The sequence below is a fragment of the Rhinichthys klamathensis genome, unplaced genomic scaffold, assembly GCF_029890125.1.
Source record: "Rhinichthys klamathensis goyatoka isolate OS25496 unplaced genomic scaffold, OSU_Roscu_1.1 h1tg000325l_1, whole genome shotgun sequence".
In the NCBI taxonomy this organism is placed as follows: domain Eukaryota; kingdom Metazoa; phylum Chordata; class Actinopteri; order Cypriniformes; family Leuciscidae; genus Rhinichthys; species Rhinichthys klamathensis.
The window spans coordinates 4,326,198-4,339,579 of record NW_026606840.1 but is presented as its reverse complement, the minus strand read 5'-3'; the positions used below and the strand labels follow the sequence as shown (position 1 = coordinate 4,339,579).

The window sequence follows — 13,382 nt, the reverse complement described above, 5'->3', positions numbered from 1 at the left end:
AGTCTAGTCCCAAGGGTGAGAATAGGAGGGCTGAGAGTGAGAAAGGAAGGCAAGCTGATGATTCTATCTGGACCCAGTCTGGTGAGTAGTTTATGTAATGTGAACCTTGCTAGTAAGTCAGAGCTCTTAGGTTACAAGCCCAATAATACATTTTAAAATTTGGGAGAGCCACCTACCAACACCAATCAACGACTAACAGCCGACTTGGAAAACTTTAGTTGGGGGCAGCTCTAGTCTTAAGGATCTTAGTTTGGAGTCTCTCTAGTGTAATCAATCATATTAAGTTGATTTTTATATTACAATGTTTACATGTGCGGAAGTGATGGCTGAAATAAAAGGGCTTATAGGATACCACATATCGGGCATTTTTTTATAACTGTATTATTAGTGAGGCAGGGAAAAAATCAAAGCACTGCTAGAGGACATTTTGAACAAGTTGTTAATGTAGAATAATTGTATTTGTTTCATAAAATAGGCCAGAGAAGGATTTTTCTGAAAAAACCCCAAAACAAATCCTCAGGCTTTGCTGTAGTAGTGGTTGTCTAGATGTTCAGAGTGTTTTAGTTCTGATTTAGGATGTTGCTTAAAGTTCTATTGGTTAAGTAAAACAAGTCCATGTCCAAATGGAGTGCAACAATGTCACAGCATTACAACATTTGATTTGGAGCAAAAATGTATGCAAATCTGTGGGGAATGGTACAAAACATTACTGAAGCGTGAAACATTGTTAATGACATAATTGAATCAAAATCAATCTGTACAATATATAACTTAACTTGTAGCCATTTGTATAATTTTCAGTGTAAAACAAAACAATTTATATTTTTGCTAAATTTTCATTTAAGTTCAGGGTTTAAGGAGACCAACTCAATTTGTTATTCACAGTGTTTATGAGGGTGGAGGGGACTGCTTGAATTTTTTTCTGATTTGAGCAAACCCTTAAGCTTAAGTATGAGCAATAGTAAAAAAAGAATTGTCTGTACAGTATTGTGCCACTAGAGGATGCTGAAATACCAAATATAAGACTTATTGGTAATGTGAATATTTTTTTTATTTTTTTTTTTTCTGAGAACATAATGACACTTTCACCTCGTTCTCTAATAGGATACAGTGTTTATACGCTGCAACCACAGAAAAATGTTAGTTGATGCTATGCTTTATTTTGCTGCAGTCCATTAATAACAATATCTTCCATGCTACATTTTAACCAAACATGTATCAAATGTTATTTTGATAGATTTAATAGCTCAGTCCCTCCCATGTTCACTCATTTGATCGTACTCCATCATGAGCTTTATCATGCACACTCTCTCAGCTTTGTGTGTGTGCCTGCTTCCAGTTAAACACAATGAGTGTGCGTATCTGTGTGAATTACTGACATCTCTCTTCCATCATAACTACATGCCCTCTCTCTCTCTCTGCCTTGTGCTGAAGCTCTGCCAAAATAAACGTGTTTCAGGCCGGTGTTTTGTGGTGCAGTGGTAATGTGCCACCACTGATGGGCCAATTCATTCTCCATAATTAAGGCGAGCAGAGTGAGTGATTAGACGGGGCTTTTTCTGGGTGATGTTGTGAAGAGCTGACATCTGTTCAGACTCATGCTTTGAAATCTTTTTCCTTTATAACCGTGAACTGGTGACTGGAGCCTTTTTCTGGTGGAGTGGTACAATGTTTACAAGCAAAGAAAGCTCAATCCATGTTTGTTGTGAAGCAGAATTGTTAATCATAGCTATGATGCATCATTCTGTGCCGCATATATGCGCTTTTGTGACCCCTGAACCTTTCTAACAGGTATTTCATGTCTTGTTGCAGTGTGTCACGCAGAGCTGAACGCCATCATGAATAAGAACTCAGCAGATGTCAAGGGTTGCACTATGTATGTAGCGCTCTTCCCCTGCAACGAGTGCGCCAAACTCATTATTCAAGCAGGTGAGAGTGTATCTGAGCATTTGTTTCTAACTGTTCATGTCTAGGTTTTTCAATCAACACTTTTATTTCCACTGATCAGGAATTATAGTAGCACACTGAACCTATGGTGACAAGTAAACAGCTAATTGTCATTCATTTCTTAACCGGCATCAGTGCATTAATACTTTGATCAAGGTTATGTTCTGTTTCTTTGCTCCAACATTGGCGTGTAAAAGATACGTCCTTATTAGTGCTGTCATGAATCATGATGGTCAGTACCAGTGAAATTTCATGATTCTACTAATTTTGATACCTAATCAAGAACTGCTGAACTGTTGGTGTAGTGTCTGGTGAACTGTGCTGTTGGTGTAGTGTCGTACACAGACAGACAGTAGGAAATGGTATGATATGTACATTTTATTTTTAAAATGTTTTGTCAGTCAGTGTAGCGCTGAGTCTTACAATTATTTACACTGCAAAAAATAAGGCCTATGTTTCCATTCAAAATATATAAACATCCTAAAATATATGTTTACCTTATGGGAAAATTGCATAAATTTGATTTGTTTAAAGTAATTAAATACTAATTAAATGCCTAAAAAGAATGAGACTAACTCTTCTCTGAAAACTTTCTCTGAAATGTTACACAATTTTTATTTATTTATTCTAAAACAAAGCAAGAATACCAAATGATTTTTTGCAATGTAATGTGACTGCACATTGTCTGTATCTCATATTTTCTTAATGCTTTGTACCGTTTAATATGGTATCACGTGGATGGAATATGCATGGAAATGATATGCAGATGACATCATGCATAGTAAAACTAGGCATTGTAAGCTCCATATATGGTTATTTCAGGGATGCATGTACGTACAATCTTCCGGATTTTATAAAGGGAATTTTGCGCAGGTTCTGGCGTACGCATGGTTTTATAAATATGATAACTTTGCGTATGCAAAATCTAGCTTTTTTTGCGTACTCACACTTTTAGGATGAAATCAACGTAAAGTTTTATACATGAGGCCCTCTTTAAGTCATTGCAGCCTAATACCTAAAACCTGCTACTGTGTCTGCCATTAAAGTTAAACAAAGATAACAGAACATTTTAGCTTTAATAAGGATTAATCTATATTTAATTTATGCAGTTACTGTAAGACTGTAAAGTGTTTGATAACTTTATTCAATTTCTGTATATTTCCTACCTGTTAGACAAGTAGGAAGGCCACATGTAAATGAGACATTTATTATAAAGGGTTTATGTGAAGATTGTTTTTTTAAGTTCACTTAAAGGTGCTATATGTATTTTTTAGCGGCCTCTATCGGTGATGTTTCAGTTCAGATGTTTTTTGTTTTAGATTCCGTCACTCACAGTTAAAGAGTACCTATTAGGGCTGGGTATCGATTCGGGGGTGTTGATAGGTCGTGATGTTTTGGGTCTCTCGCTCGCTTTCCCTCTCTGACATGCGCGCGCGCTACGCGGTTTGAAGCGCAATCTCTGTCTCGCGTGCGCGCTCGCTCTAGATTCCGGGAGATTTGAACTAATTTGCGGCATAAATAGTCGATCACGAGTGGTTCAACAGGTAGATATATAGATAAACTCATCTTCCAGGCATTTGACCGACCAGGTTGACACTTCAGCGTTGAGAAATCGGGGGTGTGGCGTGTGAAACCAATCAAATGCGTGTGTCTCATGGCCAATGCGTGAGAGTTGGCAGCTCTCAGTGCTTGAATATTTACACTGGTAAAACTTAAAAAGACGTGAAAATGATAAACGTTAGATACGATGCAATGCTGGCCCGATTGTGCAAGTGAATATTCCGTCATGTCCCGACTCCTAAACACGAGTGTGTATCGACGCCTGCAGCGCTTGCCTTGTGCAGAGTGAGAAGACGCAGCACCGCGAGCCCTGAATATGGAAAAAATTGATTCGTGGCCGTTGAGAATCGATTTTGAATCGACCACATTTTAAAAAACGATTAATCGAATTTTTTTTTTTTTTTTGCCCAGCCCTAGTACCTATGACAAAAATGACAGACTTCTACATGCTTTGTAAGTGGGAAAACCGGCAAAATCGGGTAGTGTATCAAATACTTCTTCTCCCCACTGTATACATGCATGCATATTATATAAACAAAAACTTTTATTTGATGCGATTAATCGATTTGACAGCACTATTTTTTTTATTTGTCTGTCCGATGTCAATTCAAAAAGTCCCTTTTACCACATATTTAAAAGCATTAAGCTATATGCCACCGGAAAATTCACCATGCTGTAAATTGTAAAATGCATGGAACAGATATGAACCGTCCTATTGTCACTTTGGCACCAGAGATGTTTAAAAAAAGAAAAAAGTAAATTCAATACTAGCACCAAAACTGCTACATTGAGAAATCATTTGAAAAATTGTTTACCCTCTTTAGGGTTTTCTTTAATTTAATGCAATCTCTGCTGAGCTCTTAAACAGCTTTGTCTCGCACTATGACGTGTGACTGTAAGTGTGACAGTGTACATGCGCCCTCAAACTGTTTCTATCGATGTGAACAGAGTCTGATTGCCACATGCCATGCATATATCTCAAGTATAGTCCGATTTATATTCATAAATTTGGTTAATTGTTGCATCTGTATAGTTTCATTGTCCTTTTTCTAACAGTACAACAATTTAGCAACAAGAATGACTGTAATTATCCTTGAAAAGAATTCTGTAGTATGCTTTATGTACTTTCCACTTCAAACACATTTAATATTTATATTTTCTTAGGTAGACACAAGATGAACCGCTGTATAAACCATGAGCTATTTTTTTTAAGTGGCAACCTTGTCAGTGCTGATGTGGCTGCAGATGAAATGACAGAGGAGGCAGGTGGAAACTGAGGTTCAATCTCTATGGTCATCCTGAAAAACCTGCAGTGGGCGTCACTTTGAGCAGCCAGGTTCTTTGTGAGCCTTCTTGGCTGCTTAGATACAGCCAACATAGTGACAGGTTGTCTTACTCTTATTTTTCCTTCTCCAAACCCTGCTCTGTTGTTATTTTCAATCTCTTCTTATCTGTTGAACTCTCTTAACACCCTCTTCCCCATTCTCTCTCCTCCCCTCCAAGTCTTTTTGTCCTGATTTTTTCTCTCTCTCTCTCTCTCTCTCTCTCTCTCTCTCTCTCTCTCTCTCTCTCTCTCTCTCTCTCTCTCTCTCTCTCTCTCTCTCTCTCTCTCTCTCTCTCTCTCTCTCTCTCTCTCTCTCTCTCTCTCTCTCTCTCTCTCTCTCTCTCTCTCTCTCTCTGATTCCCCTCCATGTACTCTTGTGGCAAAGCCTACTGAAGCTGTGTGCTGAAGATAGCACGACACACGCTCCTATGCCGTCTGATCTTCAGGATGCTTGGCCTTGCCCCGGCCCATCTCTCAGTGGGGTGTCAGCTTCCTCTCAATGCTCCGGCATCATTAAGGAACACTCCCTTTCGTCTCCTCGCGACAAAACGCGGCTAAAAATGATCGTCCGACCTCATTAAAAACACCCTCTGTTGATGCCAATCAGATGGAGCTGAACAAAGCGGATGTTAAAAGTTTGAATGCTGAGTTTAAAAGAATTGAGACAGGGTGTCGTCGCTGTTGGTTAATTTTGAAGGTGTTATAGCCATGTTTGTTTACTAGAAGTTGTAAAGCCTCACGATATGAGGAAACACAAAAGCCTCTGCATGTAAAAAACATGAGGATAAAAGGAATATTAGTAGACTTGGAATGCGAATCCACCCTGATTCTCTTATAAAGGCATCCGGGCTGTATCTTGTTTATATGTGGTATATGGTAAACCTTTTGATATTGTTGGTGTGTGCATCTCTAACAGAAAACTAACATAATTTAATTACAACCAGAGGGATTTATTAAAAGGAATGTTTTCCAATATTTTGGTGCCATTGGTAAGCTTTTTTGTGCCCGACGACAAAGCTTCCATTTGACTTCCCACATAAAGTTTGCCTTGTTGGTCAAATGACTGTTTACATGTGCACCGATAATGTGATTTTATTTCTAATAATCAGAGTAAGGTTTTACTCAGATAGGCATACAGTATAAATGTTGTTGTTTTAATCTATTAAAATCCATTGTTTTAATCTACTCGCATTAAATTCAAAATACATTTTTATAGATGTACTAGATATTATTCAGCGCCGTGATGAACATTGCAATGCCGGGTTTGCCTACACTGCCATCACGTGCTTCACGCTGTCTAGATGAAGATACGGAGTAGATTCAGAGTAGAAGGAAAACTTTAGAATAATGCCACAGAGTTCATTCATGATGTTGTGTGAAAACACACGGCATCCGTGTACGTCCGAGCACATGCACAGTTTGGCCTCCTGCGCTCTGCTCTTCCATCTTCTTCCATTATATTACTTAAGATCATATTACGCTGGAGCCTTCGTCTTCTGTGTTTCTCTGTACAGAACTCAAGCATAGTCTTTAAACGCCGCCGTTCGTACTCCGTTATTAAGGTCCCGGCAAGGCAGAACAGGAACATTCCGATAGCCTCCTCCATGCTGGTTTGTTGTTGTTGTATGTGGCGCCGCCGCCGTGCTTGCGTCACTCCCTTACCCCTCCTACCAGTTCCTACGGCCACTTGGCCAGTGCGAACGCAAACAGCCAAACCGAGTTTGGGGGAGAGTAGTTCTTAGAACTGTTTAGAAGTGGACAGTTCCTATAACTAAGTTCCTGTAACTACTTGGTCGGAAAGTGGCTATTGACAACTGTTCTTATACTAGAATTAGATCTTTAATTGTACGTTCTCCCCCTTTTTTCTTGATCTGTAATTTTGTTCACTGTAAATGAGAAGTTGAAGACCCTAGATATTACATTTTCCTCCTCCTGTATCTAATTCTGTAGCTATTCCTCCAGTGAGAAAGTGTTACTGCTCTTTTCAAATGCAGTTCAAACGTGTCCATCTCTCAATCTCACTGTTTGAAATGACACCAATCATTTTTTTTTACTTCCTCTGGCTCCCATGTTGATGTCCCCCCTGCACTTTAGCTTCTCTGTGCCAGCGACAGCATTTCTGAAGCGCTGCTTTATAGCCTCTCCTCTCTCTGAGGAATTAAAGTGTTCAGCTCCCAAGCAGCTGCCATCTTGTCACTTCCTGTGACTGTTTTTGGAGGGACTGAGGGACTGTCCTGTCACCTCATCTCCAGAGAGCATTCTGGAAACGTGGCATCTCCAGAGTTCTGCTCCACCTTCCATCAGAAGCTTCCCTTCTGTTGGACAGCATGTCGTCTTGGAAGTGTTTTGAGCAGCTTCGATACTTATCCTCATGTTCTTTTCATGGAAAGGCATGTTTACATGGAAGCACTCGTGCAATTTCTTCGGCCTTTTCCTTTACGCATCACGTCAGGTTTTAGTTTGAACACTTTAAATGGTTTGAGGGCTTTTTTTGGACCTTGAGTGCTTGCTTTTTATTTTAAATAGCCAGATGAGACTTGGATATACAAAGTCATTCCAACCCCTCCCCCCCTCCGCTGCACCATGAAATGTCACCAACAAAATTGTTTTAAGATGGCATAACCAGGCTGTTCCATGGTAATTTCATCTGTTTCCTCTTAAAAATTGTTCAAATAATTCCATGGAGAGGCCCCATGCTTGTAATGACAGCCTTTAATGAAAGGTGGAATTCACTCTGTGCAAGTCATTTTGCCTTCGATCAGAGCACTTTTCTCCTCCTGTGCAGATAAAAGTACATGATGGAGACGCTGTGTATTTTGGGGTAGTGTGTGTGTCTCTCTCTCTGATATATTCACCTGCAATTGCAACAACCATTGGCTATGTTAGACTACTCTTTTTCACCTCTGAAAGCGTTAAGGGCAAGAGGGAGTCTAAAGTGGTTTCACTTGATTCCTCACGTTTCTCTGTAAAGCTTGGCCAACAGGGCCTTTTATATACTCTCCTCATGTGGGCCGCTTGTGAGTAGTCAGCAGGATGCGTGGGGGTGCTGCCAAATGCCCCATGTTTTTTAGACGCCAGCAGGGCAGATTTCGTTTCAATTGGGATTGGTTGATATTGGTTTGAGCCTGCAGCGACAAGTTATCGACTCACCTTCCTTCTCCCCTAGCACAAGCTCTTGTTCTTTCCTAACAGGCTATTTTGGGTCCCTGTTCTCTTTGGGCCTGTTTGTTTGAATTTCTCCTGTTTGCTTGTGTGTGTGCGTTTGTCTGACCCACACTATCCTTCTGCTGTCTCTGCCTTACAGGTATAAAGGAAGTGATCTATTTGTCAGACAAATACCATGACACTCCAGAAATGACTGCCTCCAGACGTCTTCTTAACTTGGCGGGCATCACATACAAGTAAGTCTCTCGAGTCTGACCTTAGTAAGGGGTTGGTGTGTGGCTTGGAAATTAAGAGGGTTCATTTGCATTCCTGTCGGATCTGACTGGCCCAAACGAGTACAATCAAGGCTGTAACGGAGCCTGACCCTCAGATGTGTGGGTGTATGTGTGACCTGAAGCATCAAAAAGCTTCTGTGAGCCTTCGAAAAAAGACACGCTTGGGGAAAAATGAGTAAGCACTGTGCACAAGTCTGGATTTGTCTTATACTCCATAGGAAGCCAAATCGGATCACCTTCATAACAACCTCAAAAGTGCAATAAACAGCCACAATTGACTAGTCATATTAATGACGTTTTATATATTACTAATACTATATTTTTATATTTTACTGTTGTTTTATACACACACCTCTACACAAACAATTGTTTGTGCAGTGGACATGAATGATACCTCAAAGCTTGTGGCTTGTTTAGAGTGCTGTGTACTGTTACTTTAAGAGACTAGCCTGGTGGATGATTAAAAGAAAATCCTGTATTGTAATGTTGTATTTTTGGCAAACAAAGAAATTAGTATTATTAAAAAATATGATGTACAATGATATATATCTACATGAGATGGAGACTGCAGGAATATCAGTGGCCTAGAAAAGTTGTTTTATTCAAGATGGCGCTGAGCTGGTTTCTCCTCATGCATGTTGGCATCAATGACAGCAACTGAGTTACTATTACTACTTCTAATAATAATGATAATAATAAAAACGTAAATACTTTTGAATGACACATTTAATCAGTACTTAAAGGTGCAGTGTGTTTTTAGCGGCATCTAGTGGTAAGGTTGCGAATTGCAACCAACAGAAGTTACGGTGGCCGACAGGAAAAGATGTCGTCGTCTGAGACAGCAGAGAGTAGTCAGTTAAGCAATGAGGTTTCTTTACAAAGATAAATTAAGAAATTAGATTTTACTTTATTATTCAGTAAAACGATGTTATTGCGAATATAATTGTTACTTGTTCATCATTGTGTCAGTGTTTTATTCATTGACTTTAGCTAGCTTCCTTGCACGAAGAACAACATGGTAACGAAATGTTTGTCCGTTTAGGGCCATTGTAGAAACATGTCGGTGCATTTCAATGTAAGGGGACCCTCGGTGTATGTAGATAGAAATGGCTCATTCTAAGGTAATAAAAACATAACGGTTCATAAAGTAAGGTAGTGAAAACATAGTTATGTATATGATATTGCATTTCTGTCAACAGATCCTCATAAATATTACACAATTCACCTTTAAGGTGTTTTACAAAACATAAATGATATATTAACAAACAAGCAAAGTTTAGTCGGACTGAACAGACAAACATGACAAAGAAGTTCAAAGATCATCAACAACGTCACCTTAAAAGTGTAACCGATCGTGTGTGTGATCTACCAGACAGTCCAAACAGAATGAGTACCATGCCGAAAGGTGTCAGCTTAAAGTTCAAGACTACAGGGATTAAAAGAGCAAAATGTAAATGCAAACATTTAAAACCTTTTGTTTAAACACATAATGTGAGCGAAGAAGCCCTTCACTTTTTTTTTTTTTAATGAGATTCAGGGTTAACCGACAACTTAACTGAACTCTCTGTGGGGTTTGCAGTCCTAACAAAGTCCTCTTTATGTTAGAGAGAGCCAGCAGGAACCACAGCAAGAGCGGACTGGACGGAAATCTCATCTTCCCAGTTGTATGTACACACTATATATAGATGCACGGTAAATAAACTCTGAAGCCTTTCATCATAGTCAGATCAAATAGGACTGGGGGGACATGAGCCTGAGGAGACAAAAGGAGTAGATCCGCCTGAAGATGAAAATCAGGAAATTCTTGAAGATACTTTCATGCCTCTTGCCTGTCTTTGAGGGTAGCAAGGTTAATTCCCCTGCTGCCGCTTTTTGAAGGTTGTTCTCCAATACTTCCAGCATTACTATGGATCTCTGCATTTCCATTTCTTCAGCCCTTTGATTGCAGAGCCATAGGCTATTTAATAAAGATATTAAAATCTATTCCACACCCATCACAATTTCACTCTTTTTTTTTTTTTTTTTTTTTACGCAATGCCCAGAGAGTCTGTGTCCATCTGGACATTTAAACATTCCTACTACACGGTTACATTTTCACCTGTGCCATATTGATTTTATGTATATATGCGGTGGCCCTAAAAGTATTTGGACATTTAAGCCTCTCATAAATGTAGGCATGGTTTAGCATTTATATAACAAAATATCAAACCAAGTGGTATTTATTTTAAGGAAATATAGAACTAAAACACTTTTCAAGCAAAACATTTCACAAAAATGTTAGTTCATATTATAAAATAAATGTTCTGTATAATGTTTAAAAAATTTCAGAAAATAAATCTTATTGTAGAGAACTAGGAATTAGAGGAGGGTGGTGTTTAATGTTTGTTGAAATATATATATATATATATTTATATTAGTACTGTGCAAAAGTCTTAACCACGTAGTGTGAAAGTACAGTAGGAAATATCAGTTTACGTTTCTGGAGTCTGACAAATGCCGGTGCTCCACATGGAGATCTGATCTCACCATCATAGAGTCCATCTGGGATTACATGAAGAAACAGAAACAAGAGAGAGGCTAAAGAAGAACTGCGGCCACGTCTCCCAAGATGCTTGAAGAAACCTACCTGCAAAGCTATCTGAAGAACTATGTGCAAGTGTACCTGGACAAACCCTGTTTAAAACGCAAAGGGTGGTCACCAAATAATAATTTGATTTAGTTATTAGAAGTTAATTGATAAATATAATATATTTTTATGACATTTATTTTTTGAAAGCATCCTCACTTTACAGCATTTTAACAGTGCCTTTAATTTTACACCGTACTGTAGCTTTGGAAGTAGGTTTCTTCAAGCGTCTTGAAGATGTCGCCACAGTTCTTCTGGATTTAGTCTGACTCAGTTATTTCTATTTCATGTAATCCCAGATGGACACGATGATGGTGAGATCTGATCTCAGTGTGGAGCACCGGCTGTTGACACTTCTTGTGCATACAAAAATCTCATTGGATTATTACAATTAATGACAAAATTAATGTTTGGAAATGTAAACTGATATTTCCTAAGCCCCTCTCACACAGCGCGTTGATACCGGGAAATTGCCAGAATGCCTTCTGTGTGTACGCAAACACGACCCGGGATTGATGCCGGGTTGGGGACCTAGTGACATTGCCGTGTTCAGTCCCGGAATTCCGTGCCGTAATGATGACGCTGGGTTGTGTGTGAACGCTCTATCTGATTCCAGAAAATCACTGGCAGTGTGAATGAACCAAAATCAAACGAACCTGGTTCAAATCCCGGGTCACTTAATCCATGAATTTTCCGAAATCTCTGTGTAAAAGAAGGACACTGACTGACATACTACAGCAAAATATACAAATAACTGGCTTAAAACCATTTTTTGGGTGAAAATAACGTGGCTAAGACTTTTGCACAGTACTGAAGTGTGTGTGTGTATATATATATTTATTCTTATTCTTAACTATTTTGTTTATATTATGTTTGCATATAATGTTTCCCTGCACATTTTTGACCTGCGGAAAAAGAAATACTTGCGCTACTTGCGTGCCCGATAAAAGTTTAGATCTGACTTTGACTCAGACAATGAACTGCAGTAGTTGATCATATGTTTTCAGCTTTTTATTTATTAATTTTAAGTGCCAGATGATGAGAAATAAAGGATTGAAACCTCACCATTGTGTGCAGAGTTCTGCATTTTGAATTCTGAATAAAATGATGAATCGATTTGCTCAGGCATCATTTCTGTTTGAGATTCTATCAGAGATTCTATTTGTATGTATTTGCTTCTGTTGTTATTGAGGTTCAATGATGAGGAATAGATTTTTGCCACATCCAGCTCATCTCACACTGAGAGGGAGGGGTTAGTAAAATAATGAAGAGTAAAAAGAGTGGGGTAGAAGGTAAATTGAGAACGAGAAAAATAAAAGGAACGGAAAAGCAAGGTTTGTGGTGCAGATGGAAGAAAAGGCTAAAAGTGGGGGAAAAGGAGTTTACCACCTGCTGGTTTGGTTCTTCTTGGCAGGGTATTTTCTCGTGAGATGTTGAGGTGCTTGGTCCCTGCTGGGATTGCCTTTTGGAGGGGATGCTGCTTGTGTTCTCTCACGAAGACTAGTGTGTAATTGGTTTCCTCAACTCCAGGATGCTGAGGTGAATTATAGGTGTGACAATGAGGACAAGTGAATTCTCTTTGTCAATTTTATAAAGGTGTTTTAAAACGTCTCTGATTTGACGAGTGACAAATTACTTATGTTTTATTTGGACATGCTTCAGTAATATATTTATATATTTTTCTGTTCTTATTTCTGTCCTACAGGCAATTCAAGCCGAAGCAAGGAAAGATTGTCATTGATTTTAATTCAATCAACCACCCCGGATTGAACACTTCCAGTGGTTTTGGGGGTGTACAGTCATCATAAGCCAAGGAACTTGGAGCGTGACACTAAGTATTCATAAAACAGACACATTGTTTACCTTATGTACTGGTAAAGGTCTTTATGGGTTTGAGAGTGATTACTAAATAGATGTTGTTCACTGTTGTGCAATTTTGTTTTAAATCTTTGTTTCTTCAAATCTTGAAACTTGCTGAAATTGACAGTAGTTAAAGTTTTGAAATGCGTTTCTTTTATGTATATGCTCTAATGCAAAACATTAATATTTTTTTTATCAATTTATAAAATAGCGGCAGGTAAGTGACCTTAGCTGATGTGCCTATTTTAAATTGATTCTTTTAGAGTTTCAGTATTTATGAGTGGGATGACAATGAGGAAATTAAAATCAAACTGGATGCCAACATTAACCAAATCAAATGATTTACCTTTGTCTTTTAATCTTTTTGTATGCTGCTGTATGACAAGGCTGATTCGATTTTGATGTTCATTTCACTCATACAAAAACTGTAAATTACCATTTCCTTCAATAAACCTCTGATGATTGTTTTGCTCAAATTCATAAATTATGAGGTTTATCTGCTGGGGTTCTTACAAAAGCTTGTCAAACCGCAATCCGCATTGTTCTGTGCATGTTGTGTCTTTGCAAGTTAGAGCCCACAACTTCAGGTTTTAATAAAAAGACCTGCATTTTAGAGCGATGTATT

General features: G+C 38.6%; 1 protein-coding gene across 1 annotated transcript in view; it reads left to right on the top strand.

The window, feature by feature from the left end:
- The window catches only part of dctd (dCMP deaminase), a 77,025-nt gene extending 64,214 nt beyond the window's left edge, over positions 1 to 12,811 (top strand). Inside the window, exons 4-6 of the mRNA XM_056271833.1 lie at positions 1,813 to 1,929; positions 8,136 to 8,232; positions 12,603 to 12,811. Of these exons, the coding sequence (XP_056127808.1) occupies positions 1,813 to 1,929; positions 8,136 to 8,232; positions 12,603 to 12,705 (317 nt within the window). The 3' untranslated portion in view covers positions 12,706 to 12,811. The remainder of the gene's footprint in view (positions 1 to 1,812; positions 1,930 to 8,135; positions 8,233 to 12,602) is intronic.
- Positions 12,812 to 13,382: the final 571 nt, after the last annotated feature.